At 38.3% G+C, this 21,783-nt stretch overlaps 1 protein-coding gene across 2 annotated transcripts in view; it reads right to left on the minus strand.

The window, feature by feature from the left end:
* LOC138333938 (cation-dependent mannose-6-phosphate receptor-like) overlaps nt 1-21,783 on the minus strand; it is a 27,195-nt gene continuing 5,412 nt past the window's right edge. For both annotated transcript variants that reach the window (XM_069282617.1, XM_069282618.1), the window contains exons 2-6: nt 12,364-12,581; nt 11,439-11,641; nt 7,169-7,266; nt 4,003-4,126; nt 1-3,777 (exon numbers count right to left, since the gene is read on the minus strand). In XM_069282617.1, coding sequence (XP_069138718.1) covers nt 3,712-3,777; nt 4,003-4,126; nt 7,169-7,266; nt 11,439-11,641; nt 12,364-12,581 — 709 coding nt within the window. In that variant the 3' untranslated portion in view covers nt 1-3,711. The remainder of the gene's footprint in view (nt 3,778-4,002; nt 4,127-7,168; nt 7,267-11,438; nt 11,642-12,363; nt 12,582-21,783) is intronic.

The following is a 21,783-nucleotide window of genomic DNA, read 5'->3' on the forward strand; positions in this document are numbered from 1 at the left end:
TTAAGTTTTGTATAATGTATCAATTTTATTGATGATTATTGATATGGAATGTATTTATAGTGTAGCATCTTAAAGATTAACAACTCTTACCCTGCACACCTCACAAATATACCTCATCACAAGTTAAATTTCTACCTCAGGTTATGGTACACAATTTCAAGAAAATCACACTCACAGTAGTATAGTCTGAGTTTCCTCTGACACTAATGCCCGAGTTAGACTTTGTCTGGTTTAGGGCAATTGCTACAACAGGGAGGAGAGGAGAAAACTCTTCATATACTTGATATATACAGTCAAAACCTGTGTATAAAATACAGTCAAAACCTGTATATAAAATACAGTCAAAACCTGTAATAAAATACAGTCAAAACCTGTGTATAAAGGACACACAAGAGACAAGGTCAAGGTGTCCTTTAAGTCCATTATGGACAGGTATTTGCTATGTAAAGGTGTCGGTTATTACAGGTTTGACTATATAACACTCATGCCTTATTTATATTTAAGTACAGCAATAGTTTGTACAGAATATACAACTTTATACACTTGCTATATGCAATATTGTACAACATGAAATATTCTTGAGTACACATACCGTATTCGACCCAATAAGCGCCCATATCCCTATAAGCGCCCCTCCCCTTTTTGGGGCCTCATTTCAAATGCTGGGCATAAGACCAAAACTGTCAAAACTATATCGTTTTGTAATAATTTCGTCCATTTTATTTTTCAAACTTTTTAACGTCCTGGACGCTTATTGGGTTAAATACGGTATGAACTTTCTTTCCTGGCTTGGAGCTCTCAAATCATTTCGTGGGTAGAAATATCATGATTAATTTTTTTTATATTCGTGGTTTTTATATAAAAATCCCCGTTATACAGTATATACCACTATATAGGATTAGAAAGACATGAATTCTGTGGAACCATAATACATGTGTGTGGAATGATTTACATATTATGTTATCAGTCTTGCTGTGTGACATCATTTCCTGTTTTGTAGGCTAGCTGTTTTAATGGCTATATCATGAAATAGTTTTAATAGTTCTGAATAAATTGTTTTAACATAGACTGTGTACATACATTCTCTTTAAAAGTGTTTAATTGATTCAAGTAGTAAAATGTTAATGTAAGCATTAGAAATTATTCTATTTGCTACAATCCAAAACATGGAACATTTTAGTCCGCTAAACCTGCCTATATAATTAGGCTTTTTTCATGTTTTTTTTGTGTGTCTATTAGGCAAAAAATTAAAATAGCCTAATAATAAAGACAGGTTTAGCAGACTAGGACCATACATTTAACTAAAAGGTTGTAAATAGTCATAACATTGCTAAATGCACATACGTACTACAATTGTTTGTAGTTCTGTTTCATGTCCAAAAGACCATAACAAAAAAATAAAAAAATGTTTGATATATTCTGAGATATTTCTCTACATGTAATAATGATCTTATAATATGAATAAACAAAAATTCATTATAAAGTAGTCTGTATTTGCATATTACATAGTTATCTACCCTTGCCGGTAGATATTGTGATGTCATGTGTTTGTGAGCCTAACATCATATTTTTCAAAGAAAACAACATAAATTGCACCATCAAAATAATGACGTTACAATGGATACCTACCCTCAAGGGAGCTAAATCTAATATGCAAAGACGGAGTATAGAGATATAAGTCTGTAAAGCCTGATTATATTTTAATAAAATCATGAAAAACAACTTGATTTTAATAATTGAACATTGGTTTTTAACTTTGATTCCACATGCATACAGTGGGACCTGGTTATATTGAAGTCAACGGGGAATGGTAAATCTTTTCAAATGATTCAGATTTCAATGTAACCAAGGAGAAAGACTATGGATATGTATGAACAGGGATTGTAATTAATTTCAAATTATGCAGTTTTCACTGTTTAAATATATATATTGACAAGTTGATTAACAAGTGTATTAATTACTTCTGATAAATATAATATCACAGATGTTAAAAGTACAGCAGGACTGAGCTCCAAGAGCGATCCCTGGTGACCAGGTACATTTTGTAGATCAATTTATAGAGTATCTGGCTATGTGTTCGTAAGGTCTTGGGTTTGAATACCACAGTGCACCGTGGTTGTACATGGTAAGCTTGGTCTTTAAGGCAAAATCCTTTTAGAAAGGAGGGAGTGGGGGAGCAGGACTGGTGTTGGGGTTGATTGTCAGTGAACATGCAGGTAGCTCATATATATTAGAGCATCCGGCTAGTGTTTGAAGGTCTAGAATTCGAACCCTGGTCTGGCCACTACATTTTGTCCTCTTCTGTTAGAGAATTGGTGCCCAACTCAACTAAATACTCCTGGGATCTTGTGTGTCTTCGAGGCCAAAGACTTTGAGAAATTATTTCTGGTTTCAATTTAAATGTTCTACATGTATGTATTGATATTATTTCAATTATTTTCTGGTTGAGATTCTCTTAATATTTTTCTGCATAAAATAACATTTTATATGAAGTTCAGTACCTGATATTCAACAACCCATTTGTGGAAATTGAGCAAGAGTTAAAATACAAAATTTGACTATAGTACATGTATTTTCAATTATTTAAAACAATATCATAACGTAATATTGAAAGCAAAACAACCTGTTTTTTATCTGATTTGTTCATATAAACATATACAGTATGTAATACAATAAGTAAACAAGAGGCCCAAACGACCTGTATCTTTACTTTAGCCTTTCAAAACTACAATGTTACTGCCTACAAGTTTGTATCTGACACAGTAATTGTCAACCACATATCTGACATTATCAATGGTTTAATTTAAATAACAGATAGAACAATTTACATCCTATGGTCATATAGATTTAAACTTTCACAGACCTCAACCTGTCATATATCCCCAATGTTATCCACTGTTTAAGGTCAGAAACAATAGAATTATTCATTGTTATCCCCATAGAGTGGCTATTAATTAGAATCACAAGTACTGTACAAAAAAGAAATACTAAACCGTATTTTGATTACATTTGCAGTTATTCACTGTACTAAATGTGTGCTTGATAATTTAAATAAAATGTGATATTTTCTTAAAAGAGTAACAGACTGTATAAATATTTGTTTACAACCATTTCAATCATAGAATTATTCAAAAAACATGGTGCACATATAATTTTGATTAATAATATTTTAAACAAATTGCTAGAATATGAACTAGCAGAAAGTAAAACCCCTCAACCTGGCTATCAAACTATGACAATACAAGGATATTAACCGTAAAGTCCGTCAGCCTGCTTTCCGGGATGAGCTTTGGCATCTATTTACCGTAGTGTAGAAACATCGAGTCCAACCTGTTCTACAATAGGTGAACGCTCCCATGGTTTGGGCTCCGTCACAAAACAAATGGGTACTTTCATCAAATATTTCTATGATATTATGCAATTATTTCAGTGGGTGTTTTTAAATAAAATTGTGGAGAAAATTTGCATAGAAAAATAGTTTGATGTACATGCTTTTTGATGCCCTTACTTTACTTCCCTTTGTTTCACTCTGTCAGTACTAATGAAATCAAACAAAGGGAAGTAACTCTTGATAGATCGTTTCTAGAAATCCACACATTTCTTGGAAAATCCCTCGGTTATCCTCATTTGATTTTCCGTTCTTTGATCATTTAACAGCATAGAGATATGCGCTATAGATGTTATGCTCCAGTTCAGAAACTATCGGAAATATCATATACTATCATAACCCGTTTTTTCTGTTTCAGCTCCACATCGACACGTGAAAAGGCATCCATCCTGTAAGAACAAAAAGCAAACAGTAGATTTTGGAATCTTTATTTGCAAATTCTAATCACATGCAAAAGACGCTATCTAATCAAATGCAAAAATAAACCTGTTTACATGAATCCAATCCATTTTCATGGTTGGTAAGGCTTAAATGCACAACCCTCCTGGCTGCTAAGCATGTATGGTATAAACTGTTAATATTATAAAATTTGAATCTGACAAGTTCACACTTACAGCAATAAGAACAGGGAGGTCGGTCCAGAACTCTGACTGAGGTAGAACATCTTTGCCACGGAATCCTCGTACCAGATTGATCAGGATTCCACAGGTAAAATAGACACTTAATGCAACAAAGAATCTACAACAAATAATGAAAATGTCATGTGTACAAGACTGGTCAGCTGTTTTAAAAATTTTATAGCATTTGCAGCCAAACTAAAGTTAAATTCAAATCTGAGTGCAAATTAAACATTTGCTGTCAAAAAAGATATACAGTATCTAAATTTCTTTTCGACCTTAACTCCTTCACCCCTGAAGACACATTTAGACTCTTCCAAATCAAAGATTAAACCAGTCCATTATCAAATTTTAGAGGTCAATGAGTTACTATTTTTATGTACCCAAAGGCATTTAGAAATAACAAAGAGGATGGTGACTTTCAGAAAATTATTACAAAAATCATAATAACCAGGAATATATGTCTATGCAACAAATGAATTTCTGCCTCAATATACCAAAGTGGAGACGGACACCTAGGAATAAAAGCGATATTATGGAAAAAAGATTGATGGGTACCGCACTGAGCTCTCTATGTCATTTGAAGATCAGGACATAAACAAGAGGCCCATGGGCCTTAACGGTCATCTGACTCATGGCACAAAACAACAAAGTCACAGTATAAAGTATTGGTTAACGATTAATATAAACAATACAAGGAACTCCTTAGTTGAATATGTAAGTTTCTGAAAAAGGTAAATGTCATTTGTTGAACAAACTTGGTAGCCCTTCATCCAAATATGGTCGAAACCCATTCAAGGATTAATATAAGGAGGAGTCAGATTTTAAAGCCAAATTTCAACAAAGCTCCCATTTTGGACCTCGGTCATACTATCCCCATGGGTCTTACCTCGGTCCTTTATAAAATATGATTGTCCTTACCTAAAGTTCCCCCTTCTGAATCAATTAAAACCACTATAGACCAATTTTCATTGAGATCGGAGACTGAAACCTTAAAACAGGAAGTGGGATAGCGACCATCTTGGAATACCAAAATCTTTACGAAAATGTTTGCATGTTGTTCGGCATCAATTAAAACCCCTATAGACCAATTTTCATTGAGATCGGAGACTGAAACTTTAAAACAGGAAGTGGGATAGCGACCATCTTGGAATACCAAAATCTTTACGAAAATGTTTGCATGTTGTTCGGCATCAATTAAAACCCCTATAGACCAATTTTCATTGAGATCAGAGACTGAAACCTTAAAACAGGAAGTGGGCCAGCGGCCATCTTGGAATACCAAAATCTTTTCGAAAATGTTTGCATGTTGTTCGGCATCAATTAAAACCCCTATAGACCAATTTTCATTGAGATCGGATACTGAAACCTTAAAACAGGAAGTGAGCCAGCTAAAATTAAGAAAATTTGCCCTTTTGGGGCCCCATCCCTCAGTTCCTAGGGTTCAGACCAGACTCATTTATATGAAATATAATTGTGTTTCCCCAATGATGCTTCACACCAAATATGGATAAAATTCATCCAAGGATGGAGGAGGAGTAGGATTTTAAAGCTAAAATTAAGAAAATTTCCCCATTTGGGGCCCCACCCCTCAGCCCCTAGGGGTCGGACCAGGCTCATTTGTAATATGATTGTCCTTCCCCAATGATGTTTCACAACAAATATGGATGAAATCCATCCAAGGATGAAGGAGGAGTAGGATTTTAAAGCTAAAATTTAGAAAATTTCCCCATTTGGGGCCCCACCTCTCAGCCACTAGGGGTGGGACCAGGCTCATTTATATCAAATATGATTGTCCGTCCCCAATGATGTTTTACACTAAATATAGATGAAATCCATCCAAGGATGAAGGAGGAGTAGGATTTTAAAGCTAAAATTAAGAAAATTTGCCCTTTGGGAGCCCCATCCCTCAGCCCCTAGGGGTTGGACCACGCTCATTTATATAAAATATGATTGTCCGTCCCAAATAATGTTTCACACTAAATATGGATGAAATCTATCCAAGGATGAAGGAGAAGTAGGATTTTAAAGCTAAAAATTAAGAAAATTTGCCTTTTTGGGGCCCTACCCCTCAGCCCCTAGGGGTCGGACCAGGCTCATTTATATAAAATATGATTGTCCATCCCAAATGATGTTTCACACCAAATATGGATGAAATCCATCCAAGGATGAGTAGGTTTTTAAAGCTAAAATTAAGAAAATTTGCCCTTTTGGGGCCCCACCATTCAGCCCCTAGGGGTCGGACCAAGCTCATTTATATAAAATATGATTGTCCTTCATCAATAATGTTTCACACCAAATATGGATGAAATCCATCCAAGGATGAAGGAGGAGTAGGATTTTAAAGCTTTAAATAAGAAAATTTGCCCTTTGGGGGCCACACCCCTCAGCCCCTAGGGGTCGGACCAGGCTCATTTATATAAAATATGATTGTCCTTCCCCAATGATGTTTCAAACCAAATATGGATGAAATCCATCCAAGGATGAAGGAGGAGTAGGATTTTAAAGCTAAAATTAAGAAAATTTGCCCTTTTGTGGCCCCGCCCCTCTGACCCTAGGGGTCGGACCAGGCTCATTTATATATAAAATATGATTGTCCTTCCCTAATGAAGTTTCACACCAAATATGGATGAAATCCATCCAAGGATGAAGGAGGAGTAGGATTTTAAAGCTAAAATTAAGAAAATTTGCCCTTTTGAGGCCCTGCCCCTCTGACCCTAGGGGTCGGACCAAGCTCATTTATATAAAATATGATTGTCCTTCCCCAATGAAGTTTCACACCAAATATGGATGAAATCCATCCAAGGATGAAGGAGGAGTAGGATTTTAAAGCTTAAAATCAGAAAATTTGCCCTTTTGGTGCCCCACCCCTCAGCCCCTAGGGGTCGGACCAGGCTCATTTATATAAAATATGATTGTCCTTCCCTAATGATGCTTCAAACCAAATATGGATGAAATCCATCAAAGGATGAAGGAGGAGTTGGCTTTTGTATAAATAGTCTTACGCACGACGCATGGCGCACGGCGGACGGCGGACGGCACACGGCGCACGACGACGGACGAAACACGATGACAATAGGTCATCCTGACCTTCGGTCAAATGACCTTAAAACTTTGTTTAGTCATGTTCTTATCAATACCAAACTTGTCCATATACACTCACATGATAATGAGAACTGTACCAGCAGTCATACTCTCAGGAATGGGTGTGGCTGGGGCTAGAGTGATACAGGCACCCGCATACGTCATTGTTGCTTGAAGCTGTAAATAAAGTTCTCTTCAATATCAAGATCAGCTTGTGTCAAATGAAATTCTTTTCATGAGACAATAAATAACTCTTCTCTTGATGTTATATGCATTAAGATAGATACAAACACATTTGTTTTTGGCTCAATTTGATTAAAATCAGATTCCACTCCACTACATGTACAAAGCTCTATGATACACTTGTTTAATACAAGCATTGTATTGACTATTTAGGATATCGTAGTGAAATTGAATTACAATTTAATTAGATTGGATTATGGCTTTATGGCTGATCAAGTTAAACACATTGCCTTACATTACCAGGTATGTACAAATGATGATTTCAAAGTAATTATAGTGAAGATCGAGATGCAAGGATACACAGTGGTAAATTACAAACACCTTGTCACTATGTTCTGGTATATACCGGGTAGTCCTTTTTTTAAGGGAAAACATCTTTTGCACATAAACTAAATAAAATAATGATAAATACCTGCTATAAACTACTTTATTTTTGCATGATACAAATTTTCACGTGGTTTTGTAAGAGAGCTTTAACACGAAGTCAAATGTCATGTGAATGATTGTACAGTGTACATGTATATGAATACAAAATGTACACTAATGTCCATAAAAGCCCTTGATCACATTTATGTTCTCATGGTTATTAACGTGGAAATTTTTCGCAATCATTTGACCATGTCATAATTTTTAGAAATTTCCCCTTCACATAAACCATGTTTACCTTTAGGAGCCGATAACTACCAGATAAAAGCCATTCTGGGTTAGGAAAATAATTTGCATACCGTATTGAGCCAATAGGCACCCCATATCCTAGCTGCAATATTGTAGCTTAAAAGACAGATAATGGTGTCGTCTTTAGAGCTACAATGGGTGTCTATTACTTCTAATGGAGCAAAGAAATGATCGTGCATATCATTATTAAAACGTTTGTATGCATTTTTCCAATTTGTTTTATATCACTTATCTTCTAGGCAATAAAACTGACCAAAAAAAAAATCAAATTCACAGCAAGATATTATTTTTTTACATATAACTATGATGGTCTTTTGCAAAGGAAAAATATGCGGCAAGTCTACAAATTGTGCTCTTGTGAGCTGTACGGTAGATATTAAGAATGGTTGTTATGTTTGTTTTGGTATGATATCCCTGGAATGTTGTTAATAATTGATTTCGAAAAAGCTTTTGACTCCGTTTCCTGGAAATTTATTGATAAAACTCTGAAATACTTTAATTTTGGAAATAGTTTAAGAAATTGGATAAAAGTTTTACATCATAATGCTAGCTCTGCAATTAATCAAGGAGGTAATTTGTCTTCATTTTTTAATATTATGCGCTGTTGTCGTCAAGGCGATCCAATCGCTCCTTATATTTTTATCATCTGTGCGGAAGTCTTAGCTATTCGTATTAGAAATAACAGAAACATTGTTGGTATAAATATAGAAAATTGTAGTATTTTAAATTCTCAATATGCTGATGACACTTCTCTAATACTTGATGGATCTGAAAACTCTTTGAAGGCAGCTGTTATAGAATTAAATATTTATGCCAAAATTTCAGGACTTAAAATAAATACAGGAAAATCACAGGTTACTTGGATAGGCAGTAAAAAGTATAGTAATGATACACTTATTCCGAGCTTGAACTTACAATGGGGAGTTACTAAATTTACACTTCTTGGTATTGACTTTTATGTTGATCTTCAATAAAATACCAAAAAATGAACTTTGATAAAAAATTATGTAAACTAAAAAATTTAATACAAACATGGAATAAAAGGAAAATATCTCCTATTGGTAGAGTGTGTATCATAAAATCTCTCTTAATTTCTCAGTTAAATCATCTTTTTATTTCACTTCCAAATCCAGATGAAAATTTTGTAAAACATCTTAACACAGTTCTTTTTAATTTTCTTTGGAATAGCAACTCAGATAAAGTTAAGCGAGATGTAGTTATCCAGAATTATATAGATGGAGGTTTGAAAATGATTCATCTTTCATCGTTTATAGACTCGTTAAAGATAGGGTGGATAAGAAGAATTTTTAGATCAAATGGTAAATGGCAAATGATTCTAAAAACTAAAGTAAACTTTCTTTATCTGGCAAACTGTGGAAGTGAATATCTGAATAAAATTTTATCTAATTGTAAGAATGATTTTTGGAAGGATGTATTTACAGCATGGTTCAAACTAAGAATAAAGGATAATCAATTAGAAGCGGAAAAACACTCTGTTCTTAAGACACCAATTTGGTACAATAAAAACATTACTGTTGGAAATAAAACGATTTTCTACCAATCATGGTTTAGAAAGGGAATTTCAATTATATAAGACCTGTTACAAAGTGTTTCTCCATGTTCATTCCTTACATATGATGAATTTTGTAATAGTTATGGTGTAATAAGTAATTATCTTCAATATAATGGACTGATATCCAGCATTAAAAAGTATCTGAAGAATATAAATTTACCAAATGAAATACTATTTTATCCAATTATTCCTTTTAGTCTTGAAATTATACTGAAAAACATTTGTGGAGTCCAAGATTTTTATAGAGCACTTGTCAAAAACAATACTGTAATAACTGGTCAAGCTAAATGGGGAACCTCTTTTGACTACGATCAAGAAACATGGAAAGATATATATAATATAACCTTCATCTCTACCAATAATACTAAACTTCAGTGGCTTCAGTTCCGAATCTCCCATTATATACTAACAACTAACACTTATCTTTGTAAAATTGGTCTCTCTAATAATCCTTATTGTTTGTTATGTGCTTTAGAAAGGGAGACAATCACTCATCTATTTTGGGAATGCTCTGAAGTTCAGGATTTTTTAGCTAATTTTGAAAGTCTTTTAGATATTCTGTTTATACCATTTGCAATTAATAAAGAAACTATGCTTTTCGGAAAATTTAATCATAACGGAATATATCAAAGAATCGATAATGAAATTGTTCTTTTTATCAAACACTATATTTATAAAACAAGATGTTTACATGGTTCTTTAAATGTGATGGCTTTTTTAAACTGTATTAAAGATTATTATTATGTTCAAAGATATATAGCTTATAAAAAAGGAGAAAAAACTTTTAAAAAATTTACCAAAGATTGGAAAAAATGGATAAAGCTAATAGAACTCACAAATCCCTGACAGTTGCACATATCTTTTATTAAAATAGAATATATATTTATTTGTTGTCATACATACATGTGTCATGCTTGCTTTTGATCAGGATGTTGAGCAGTAATTTTTAATTCAATAATATTATTGTAACTATCAAATATAGAATGACTATCTAATTTCTTGCCTCCTTCTTCTTTTTTTTTCTTTTTTTTCCCCTTCTTTCTTTCTTTTTCTTTCTTTACTTCTTTTTTTTTTTTTTTTTTTTTTAATCGTGTTTTCATTTAGTTGATTCATTATTCTTCATATAAGAATATATCTACATTTAAATATTATACTTCACGATCTCTCGTTTCTAGTTCATCCCATTATCCCTTCTTTCCTTCCCAATTCTTTGTTCTTTTTTTATTTTTTTTTCTCTCCCTCCCCTCTCTCTATAAAAAAAATCAAACAATGAAATTATAATGATGAATGAAAGAATGGCAGAGTGAAAGATGTGCATGGAAGATAACTATATCAATAATTCATGAATATGTGATTAATGTAAAACTGATGTATTGTTTGACAAAAAATAAAAAAATTACAAAAAATGTTTGTTTTGGACAAAAGTATTATATAAATGCATGTATACGCATAAAATAATTGGAAACCTACAACAAAGTATAGAAAATTGTGCCCGAGTGATTTTCTGAGGCAGTGTTCCACTAAGACATATAGGGACCATTTCGTACCCGGCCGAAAGGTATATTAGGCCAGGTACGTATATTCGTTCTACCCATATCCCTGAAAGCGCTCCTTCCTCTTTCTTTGGCCTTCATATCACTTACCTCTAATTAAATACACACTGAAACTATGAAAACTGTATGTTTCTCTATTTGATATCTTCTGCAAAGTTTGGTTAATGTATTTTTGCGATACTTTTGTGAAATGTTATCTTTGGTGCTATTAAGCATTAAACCAAGTTTTAATCTCCCTGGGCACTTATTGGGTCGAATACGGTAATCATGATAAAGTGTTCAATTAAAACTCAGATTTTACTCACTTGACATTTTGTTTTATCAAATGTCACTTTGACTAAGGCAGCTTTTGGGACAGCAGTTGTGTTACCATTGGGAATCCAGTATTGGTTTCGGTTACATTCAAATGTGATGACGGCTGACAGCTGACAAAATGATCCATCAGGTTTGGTGTAGTTACCTCCCTTGGTGAAATTGGCCAGAAATCCACCATTGAGAGAGGACTTGTCTGTTAAGATAACATATATCAAGTATGTATAAAGTTTATTATAAAACAACAGGCCCAGAGGGCCTGTATTGCTCAACTGGTATATTTAGTATTTATCGCAAAAACAATTGGAAATATATCAAAATGACTACTTTTGGCCTCGCCCCTCAGGTCAGCCACACTATCTGTATAGTTTTAATCACCAAGAATGCTACTAATGTAAGATAATTGCTATCCAATGCTGAAGAGAAGATTGTTGGTTTTATGGAAATGGGCAAATTGATCCCTTTTGGCCCCGCATTCAGGCCCAGAGGAGTATTAAATATATCTTCCATAATTATTGCACATTGAAATTTAAATGTATTTCCATTCGATTTTTAATACGCAAAACTTAATCTCTTTGAAAATGCTATGAATTTATGTGTCTTAAAATCTTAGTATTTAAATATTACAGAGTTATCTCCCTTATTTTATGAGTGAAAATTACGTCATTTTCACTGAAGAATTTGATGTGTCACTCCCAGAATAATGATGAAACAATTAATACCTATTTAGCGGGATTGGACTGGGTCGATCATCGGTGACCAGGTACCTCAGTCAGTAGAGCACTCCGCTAGTGTTCGAAGGGTCACAGGTTCGAATCCCAGACTTGCCACTACATTTTCTCCTCTCCTGTTACACCTACCCACATGAGCAGATAACTCTGTAATATGTAAATACCAAATAAAATGCACATTTTTTACCTGTAACTCTAAATGGATTAGTTATGAAGCCTCCTTGGGCTCGTGTGACGGTTTGGTTGTTGCCCGTTCCGTTGAAGGTATCTACACACATACTGGCATCCTTACAGCTAGCCAACTTCTGACAGAAGGCCATGGTATATGTACAGCTTGAGAGAGTTCCGTTAGGGCCGTCCACTGTCCCTGCACAGTTCTGTCCAGTCTCTGTAAAGGTCCATACCCTAAACAGATATTGAGACACATGAACAAATTGAGAACAGATGAAAAACAATATATATATCGCTATGTTAACATGCCTATGATTTTACCTTGTTCTTATTTACCTTGTTCTTATTTTTGTTTTTAATACCCCAAATTAACAACATCACCCTGGGCCCTCCTTCCTACCACACCACCTCCTTCACTGACCAACCATCCCCTTGTCTCAGAAAGGGTCATATATCATGGTGGAAAAGTGGCCCTACAACTTTTAAAGGCTTCATCTTTTGATAATGAATAAGTGGTTAAAATGTTTAAAACTATATTATTAGCCTTTCATCACTGGTCATATGAAAAACTTAAAATGTGTCAGGTCTTTACCATCAGTTCTAGGCCTCCACATCTGGGTTGTGGTAGCTGAGTGGTTAAGGTGTCTGACATTCTACATTGAACCATTAGCCCCCCACCTCTAGAATGTGGTAGCTGAGTGGTTAAGGTGTCTGACATTCTACCACTATCCCTCATGATCAACCTCTAGGCTGTGATGGCTGAGTGGTTAAGGAGCCTGACATTCTACAACTATCCCTCCACCTCTGAGCTCTGGTGTCTGAATGGTTAAGGTGTCTGACATTCTACCATTAGCCCCCCACCTCTAGGTTGTGGTAGTTGAGTGGTTAAGGTGTCTGACATTCTACCATTAGCCCCCCACCTCTAGGTTGTGGTGTCTAAGTGGTTAAGGTGTCTGAAAGTCTACCACTAGCCCTCCACATCTAGGTTGTGGTAGCTGCATGAGTGGTTAAGGTGTCTGACATTCTACCACTAGCCCTCCACCTCTATGTTGTGGTAGCTGAGTGGTTAAGGTGTCTGACATTCTACCATTAGCCCTCCACATCTATGTTGTGGTAGCTGAGTGGTTAAGGTGTCTGACATTTTACCATTAGCCCTCCACCTCTAGCTTGTGGTAGTTGAGTGGTTAAGGTGTCTGACATTCTACCATTAGCCCTCCACCTCTAGGTTGCAGCAGCTGAGTGGTTAAGGTGTCTGATATTCTACCACTAGCCCTCCACATCTAGTTGTGGTAGGTGAGTGGTTAAGGTGTCTGATATTCTACCACTAGCCCTCCACATCTAGTTGTGGTAGTTGAGTGGTTAAGATGTCTGACAGTCTACCACTAGCCCTCCACCTCTAGGTTGTGGTGTCTGAGTGGTTAAGGTGTCTGACATTCTACCATTAGCCCTCCACATCTAGTTGTGGTAGTTGAGTGGTTAAGGTGTCTGACAGTCTACCATTAGCCCTCCACCTCTAGGTTGCAGCAGCTGAGTGGTTAAGGTGTCTGATATTCTACCACTAGCCCTCCACCTCTAGGTTGTGGTAGCTGAGTGGTTAAGATGTCTGACAGTCTATCACTAGCCCTCCACCTCTAGGTTGTGGTGTCTGAGTGGTTAAGGTGTCTGATATTCTACCACTAGCCCTCCACATCTAGGTTGTGGTAGTTGAGTGGTTAAGGTGTCTGACATTCTACCATTAGCCAACCACCTCTAGGTTGTGGTAACTAAGTGGTTAAGGTGTCTGACAGTCTACCACTAGCCCTCTACCTCTTGGTTGTGGTGTCTGAGTGGTTAAGGTGTCTGACATTCTACCACTAGCCCTCCACCTCTAGGTTGTGGTAGCTGAGTGGTTAAGTATCTGACATTCTATCACTAGCCCTCCACACCTAGGTTGTGGTAGTTGAGTGGTAAAGGTGTCTGACATTCTACCATTAGCCTTCCACCTCTAGGTTGTGGTAGTTGAGTGGTAAAGGTGTCTGACATTCTACCATTAGCCCACCACCTCTAGGTTGTGGTAGCTGAGTGGTTAAGGTGTCTGACATTCTACCATTAGCCCTCCACCTCTAGGATGTGGTAGCTGAGTGGTTAAGGTGTCTGACATTCTACCATTAGCCCTCCACCTCTAGGTTGTGGCAGCTGAGTGGTTAAAGTGTCTGACATTCTACCACTAGCCCTCCACATCTAGTTTTGGTAGTTGAGTGGTTAAGGTGTCTGACATTCTACCACTAGCCCTCCACCTCTAGGTTGTGGTAGCTGAGTGGTTAAGGTGTCTGACAGTCTATCACTAGCCCTCCATCTCTAGGTTGTGGTGTCTGAGTGGTTAAGGTGTCTGATATTCTACCACTAGCCCTCCACACTTAGGTTGTTTTAGCTGAGTGGTTTAGATGTCTGACATTCTACCACTAGCCCTTCACCTCTGGATCACAGTGGCTGAGTGGTTAAGGTGTCTAACAGCCTACCACTAGCCTTCCATCTATAGGTTGTGGTAGCTGAGTGGTTAAGGTGTCTGACATTCTACCACTAGCCCTCCACCTCTAGGTTGTGGTAGTTGAGTGGTTAAGGTGTCTGACATTCTACCACTAGCCCTCCACCTCTAGGTTGTGATAGTAGAGTGGTTAAGGTGTCTGACATTCTACCATTAGCCCTCCACCTCTAGGTTGCGGCAGCTGAGTGGTTAAGGTGTCTGATATTCTACCACTAGCCCTCCACATCTAGGTTGTGGTAGCTGAGTGGTTAAGGTGTCTGACATTCTACCACTAGCCCTCCACTTCTAGGTGGTGGTAGCTGAGTGGTTAAGATGTCTGACAGTCTACCACTAGCCCTCCACCTCTAGGTTGTTGTGTCTGAGTGGTTAAGGTGTCTGATATTCTACCACTAGCCCTCCACATCTAGGTTGTGGTAGCTGAGTGGTTAAGATGTCTGACATTCTACCACTAGCCCTCCACACCTAGGTTGTGGTAGTTGAGTGGTAAAGGTGTCTGACATTCTACCATTAGCCCACCACCTCTAGGTTGTGGTAGCTGTGTGGTTAAGGTGTCTGACATTCAACCATTAGCCTTCCACCTCTAGGTTGTGGTAGCTGAGTGGTTAAGATGTCTGACAGTCTAACACTAGCCCTCCACCTCTAGGTTGTGGTGTCTGAGTGGCTAAGATGTCTGATATTCTACCACTAGCCCTCCACACTTAGCTTGTGGTAGCTGAGTGGTTAAGATGTCTGACATTCTACCACTAGCCCTCCACCTCTGGGTCACAGTGGCTGAGTGGTTAAGGTGTCTAACAGTCTACCACTAGCCCTCCACCTCTAGGTTGTGGTAGCTGAGTGGTTAAGGTGTCTGACATTCTACCATTAGCCCTCCACCTCTAGGTTGTGGTAGTTGAGTGGTAAAGGTGTCTGACATTCTACCATTAGCCCTCCACCTCTAGGTTGTGGCAGCTGAGTGGTTAAGGTGTCTGATATTCTACCACTAGCCCTCCACACTTAGGTTGTTTTAGCTGAGCTGTTAAGATGTCTGACATTCTACCACTAGCCCTCCACCTCTGGATCACAGTGGCTGAGTGGTTAAGGTGTCTAACAGTCTACCACTAGCCCTCCATCTATAGGTTGTGGTAGCTGAGTGGTTAAGATGTCTGACATTCTACCACTAGCCCTCCACCTCTAGCTTGTGGTAGTTGAGTGGTTAAGGTGTCTGACATTCTACCATTAGCCCTCCATCTCTAGGTTGCGGCAGCTGAGTGGTTAAGGTGTCTGACATTCTACCACTAGCCCTCCACCTCTAGCTTGTGGTAGCTGAGTGGTTAAGGTGTCTGACATTCTACCACTAGCCCTCCACTTCTAGGTGGTGGTAGCTGAGTGGTTAAGATGTCTGACAGTCTACCACTAGCCCTCCACCTCTAGGTTGTTGTGTCTGAGTGGTTAAGGTGTCTGATATTCTACCACTAGCCCTCCACATCTAGGTTGTGGTAGCTGAGTGGTTAAGATGTCTGACATTCTACCACTAGCCCTCCACCTCTAGCTTGTGGTAGTTGAGTGGTTAAGGTGTCTGACATTCTACCATTAGCCCTCCACCTCTAGGTTGTGTCAGCTGAGTGGTTAAGGTGTCTGATATTCTACCACTAGCCCTCCACACTTAGGTTGTTTTAGCTGAGCTGTTAAGATGTCTGACATTCTACCACTAGCCCTCCACCTCTGGATCACAGTGGCTGAGTGGTTAAGGTGTCTAACAGTCTACCACTAGCCCTCCATCTATAGGTTGTGGTAGCTGAGTGGTTAAGGTGTCTGACATTCTACCACTAGCCCTCCACCTCTAGGTTGTGGTAGTTGAGTGGTTAAGGTGTCTGACATTCTACCATTAGCCCTCCACCTCTAGGTTGCGGCAGCTGAGTGGTTAAGGTGTCTGATATTCTACCACTAGCCTTCCACATCTAGGTTGTGGTAGCTGAGTGGTTAAGGTGTCTGACATTCTACCACTAGCCCTCCACTTCTAGGTGGTGGTAGCTGAGTGGTTAAGATGTCTGACAGTCTACCACTAGCCCTCCACCTCTAGGTTGCTGTGTCTGAGTGGTTAAGGTGTCTGATATTCTACCACTAGCCCTCCACATCTAGGTTGTGGTAGCTGAGTGGTTAAGATGTCTGACATTCTACCACTAGCCCTCCACCTCTGGATCACAGTGGTAGAGTGGTTAAGGTGTCTGGCAGTCTACCACTATACCTCCAACTCTAGGTTGTGGTGTCTGAGCGGTTAAGGTGTCTGACATTCTACCACTAGCCCTCATCTTTAGATTGTGGTGGCGGAGTGGTTCAGGTTTCTGACATTCTACCACTAGCCCTACACATCTAGGTTGTGGTAGCTGTGTGGTTAAAGTGTCTGACATTCTACCATTAGCCCTCCACCTCTAGGTTGTGGCAGCTGAGTGGTTAAGGTGTCTGATATTCTACCACTAGCCCTCCACACTTAGGTTGTTTTAGCTGAGCTGTTAAGATGTCTGACATTCTACCACTAGCCCTCCACCTCTGGATCACAGTGGCTGAGTGGTTAAGGTGTCTAACAGTCTACCACTAGCCCTCCATCTATAGGTTGTGGTAGCTGAGTGGTTAAGGTGTCTGACATTCTACCGTTAGCCCTCCACCTCTAGCTTGTGGTAGTTGAGTGGTTAAGGTGTCTGACATTCTACCATTAGCCCTCCACCTCTAGGTGGTGGTAGCTGAGTGGTTAAGGTGTCTGACATTCTACCATTAGCCCTCCACCTCTAGGTTGCGGCAGCTGAGTGGTTAAGGTGTCTGATATTCTACCACTAGCCTTCCACATCTAGGTTGTGGTAGCTGAGTGGTTAAGGTGTCTGATATTCTACCACTAGCCCTCCACTTCTAAGTGGTGGTAGCTGAGTGGTTAAGATGTCTGACAGTCTACCACTAGCCCTCCACGTCTAGGTTGTTGTGTCTGAGTGGTTAAGGTGTCTGACATTCTACCACTAGCCCTCCACCTCTAGCTTGTGGTAGTTGAGTGGTTAAGGTGTCTGACATTCTACCATTAGCCCTCCACCTCTAGGTTGCGGCAGCTGAGTGGTTAAGGTGTCTGATATTCTACCACTAGCCCTCCACATCTAGGTTGTGGTAGCTGAGTGGTTAAGGTGTCTGACATTCTACCACTAGCCCTCCACTTCTAGGTGGTGGTAGCTGAGTGGTTAAGATGTCTGACAGTCTACCACTAGCCCTCCACCTCTAGGTTGTTGTGTCTGAGTGGTTAAGGTGTCTGATATTCTACCACTAGCCCTCCACATCTAGGTTGTGGTAGCTGAGTGGTTAAGATGTCTGACATTCTACCACTAGCCCTCCACACCTAGGTTGTGGTAGTTGAGTGGTTAAGGTGTCTGACATTCTACCATTAGCCTTCCACCTCTAGGTTGTGGTAGCTGTGTGGTTAAGGTGTCTGACATTCTACCATTAGCCTTCCACCTCTAGGTTGTGGTAGCTGAGTGGTTAAGATGTCTGACAGTCTATCACTAGCCCTCCACCTCTAGGTTGTGGTGTCTGAGTGGTTAAGATGTCTGATATTCTACCACTAGCCCTCCACACTTAGCTTGTGGTAGCTGAGTGGTTAAGATGTCTGACATTCTACCACTAGCCCTCCACCTCTGGGTCACAGTGGCTGAGTGGTTAAGGTGTCTAACAGTCTACCACTAGCCCTCCACCTCTAGGTTGTGGTAGCTGAGTGGTTAAGGTGTCTGACATTCTACCATTAGCCCTCCACCTCTAGGTTGTGGTAGTTGAGTGGTAAAGGTGTCTGACATTCTACCATTAGCCCTCCACCTCTAGGTTGTGGCAGCTGAGTGGTTAAGGTGTCTGATATTCTACCACTAGCCCTCCACACTTAGGTTGTTTTAGCTGAGCTGTTAAGTTGTCTGACATTCTACCACTAGCCCTCCACCTCTGGATCACAGTGGCTGAGTGGTTAAGGTGTCTAACAGTCTACCACTAGCCCTCCATCTATAGGTTGTGGTAGCTGAGTGGTTAAGGTGTCTGACATTCTACCGTTAGCCCTCCACCTCTAGCTTGTGGTAGTTGAGTGGTTAAGGTGTCTGACATTCTACCATTAGCCCTCCACCTCTAGGTTGCGGCAGCTGAGTGGTTAAGGTGTCTGATATTCTACCACTAGCCTTCCACATCTAGGTTGTGGTAGCTGAGTGGTTAAGGTGTCTGACATTCTACCACTAGCCCTCCACTTCTAGGTGGTGGTAGCTGAGTGGTTAAGATGTCTGACAGTCTACCACTAGCCCTCCACCTCTAGGTTGTTGTGTCTGAGTGGTTAAGGTGTCTGATATTTTACCACTAGCCCTCCACATCTAGGTTGTGGTAGCTGAGTGGTCACAGTGGCTGAGTGGTCAATGTGTCTGACATTCTACCACTAGCTCTCCACCTCCACTGTGGGTCACAGTGGCTGAGTTGTTAATGTGTCTGACATTCTGCCACTAGCTCTCCACCTCTGGGTCACAGTGGCTGAGTGGTTAATGTGTCTGACATTCTACCACTAGCTCTCCACCTCTGGGTCACAGTGGTTGAGTGGTTAAGGTGTCTGACATTCTACCATTAGCCCTCCACCTCTGGGTCACAGTGGCTGAGTGGTTAAGGTGTCTGATATTTTACCACTAGCCCTCCACCTCTGGGTCACAGTGGCTGAGTGGTTAAGGTGTCTGACATTCTACCACTAGCCCTCCACCTCTAGGTTGTGGTGAGCACTTTTTTCTTTTCACTTTCTTGAGAACTATGTAATTTTCTGGACATCCATCACAACTTTTGGTGAGTGTTATCCTTCAGAATGACAGCTCATCAAGGAAGTTGTACATAGAATCACCGATGTATACAGTTAGGGTAGCTATGTGTTTCTGAAGATCTTTGGTTCTGTATGTATATATTACAAGAAATGTCTAAACTTACCTGGTAACAAGCTAGAAAATATCCCTCGGGCCACTATCCATTACATCTACCCATAACACTCTATATACTTTGGGGACTAACTGACATACACATATAAAGCTAATGTGGCGATCTGTTAACCTAGTGGTCGGGATCCACTCGGAGAAGGATATCGTTTTTTGATATATGTTTTAAGATACCTTTACTGACAGCTGTATCAATCACTTTTTTGTTGTTATTTTTAATGGTACAAACGACAAGTGCAGAAAGAGTAGTTATAAGAAATTAGGAAAATAATCTGCAAATATTGGATTTTATAATCATGTGATATTGAACTTACTACACCCCTGGTTGAACTACCAACTTAATTACCATGATCATACACCTCCTGATAAAGGTAAGTATATATATAAATCATGCACTTATTTGTAATTTTTTTTCCCAGGATGAAATGATGTATTCAAATAGTCATTCAAGCATTCAATAAAAGGAATTTGTTGGAGCTACTCAGATAGCACAACAGAGTTGTAGATCTAATTGTGATGTGAATTTATGCATAGTCGATTATTATGAAAAAATGATTTGCAATAAAATCTCCATGCCTGAAACAATGTATTATGATAAATAAAACAATTGTTTTCATATTTCTTTTTTTTATTTTTTATTTTTCATGAAGTTATAATTTAAGTATGAGAATATAGTGTCAAACATAATTAAAAGGTTCTTTACATTTTAATTAGTGTGTAATTATATTTTAAGGTAAATTGAAAACTCATATAGTGCCATTACAGAAGTAATCACAATTATGATATGCTGCATACAGTCCATTCCTTACTAAACTACCACATTCTTATATCTTTACAGAATTAACTGCCATTTGAGTAGTATGACCTTTATATCATGACCGTGTTCTTTACATAATTGCTACCAATACTTTTAAATATGGCTTCTGTTACAGGCCCTTGGGGTTTATTGAACTATGAAAGATACGAGCATACAATATTAAATCTCTTCACTTACAAAATTGACAGTAGGCCAATATAACTCTCATAATTGCTGTAATAAGCGACACGGTGCTAAGAAAATTTTAACACAGGAGCCACTTTTTAGGTACATGTATGTTAGGGTCTGAAATGTAAGATGTGGACAACAAAACAACCAAAAAAATCATCCATATTTTAACTAATTTCAGTACTTACAAGTTTTTATACATGTCATAACATGAATGTTATATAATTTGGGATAGAATTCTTAGTAATGAACATATCACACATTGTAATGAACATATCACACATTGTAATGAACATATCACACTTTGTAATGAACATATCACACATTGTAATGAACATATCACACTTTGTAATGAACATATCACACATTGTAATGAACATATCACACATTGTAATGAACATATCACACATTGAAATGAACATATCACACATTGTAATGAACATATCACACATTGTAATGAACATATCACACATTGTAATGAACATATCACACATTGTAATGAACATATCACACATTGTAATGAACATATCACACATTGTAATGAACATATCACACATTGTAAAACATTGTTAAATCCCTGGGATGGGGGGTATATACAACTTCAGCTCCTTCTGGAGGGGGAATAATCACGGTAAATAAAGTATACATGTATATATTTACATTTCCGTTTTCTCTTTGCTATATAACCTTACCAACTCCGAAATCGTTTACACTTGCGTAAACGCAGTGGTTGCCGCGCAAGAATACACACACCATAACACTGACTTCCGCAAGTAGTGTGAATGCGCATCCGATTATGCCTATTGTATCTGTATGAAAAATATTCAATATACTGCATGTATGAATGTAATGTTAATCTTTAATTATATATCAGCAAATGAAATATTAAGCAAATATTGTATAAATGGGATGAAAAAATATAAAGTTAATGTGGAACTATATTTTGTGTACTCTCTGAATTTGACAACATTTCCC

The sequence above is a fragment of the Argopecten irradians genome, chromosome 10, assembly GCF_041381155.1.
Source record: "Argopecten irradians isolate NY chromosome 10, Ai_NY, whole genome shotgun sequence".
Taxonomy (NCBI): domain Eukaryota; kingdom Metazoa; phylum Mollusca; class Bivalvia; order Pectinida; family Pectinidae; genus Argopecten; species Argopecten irradians.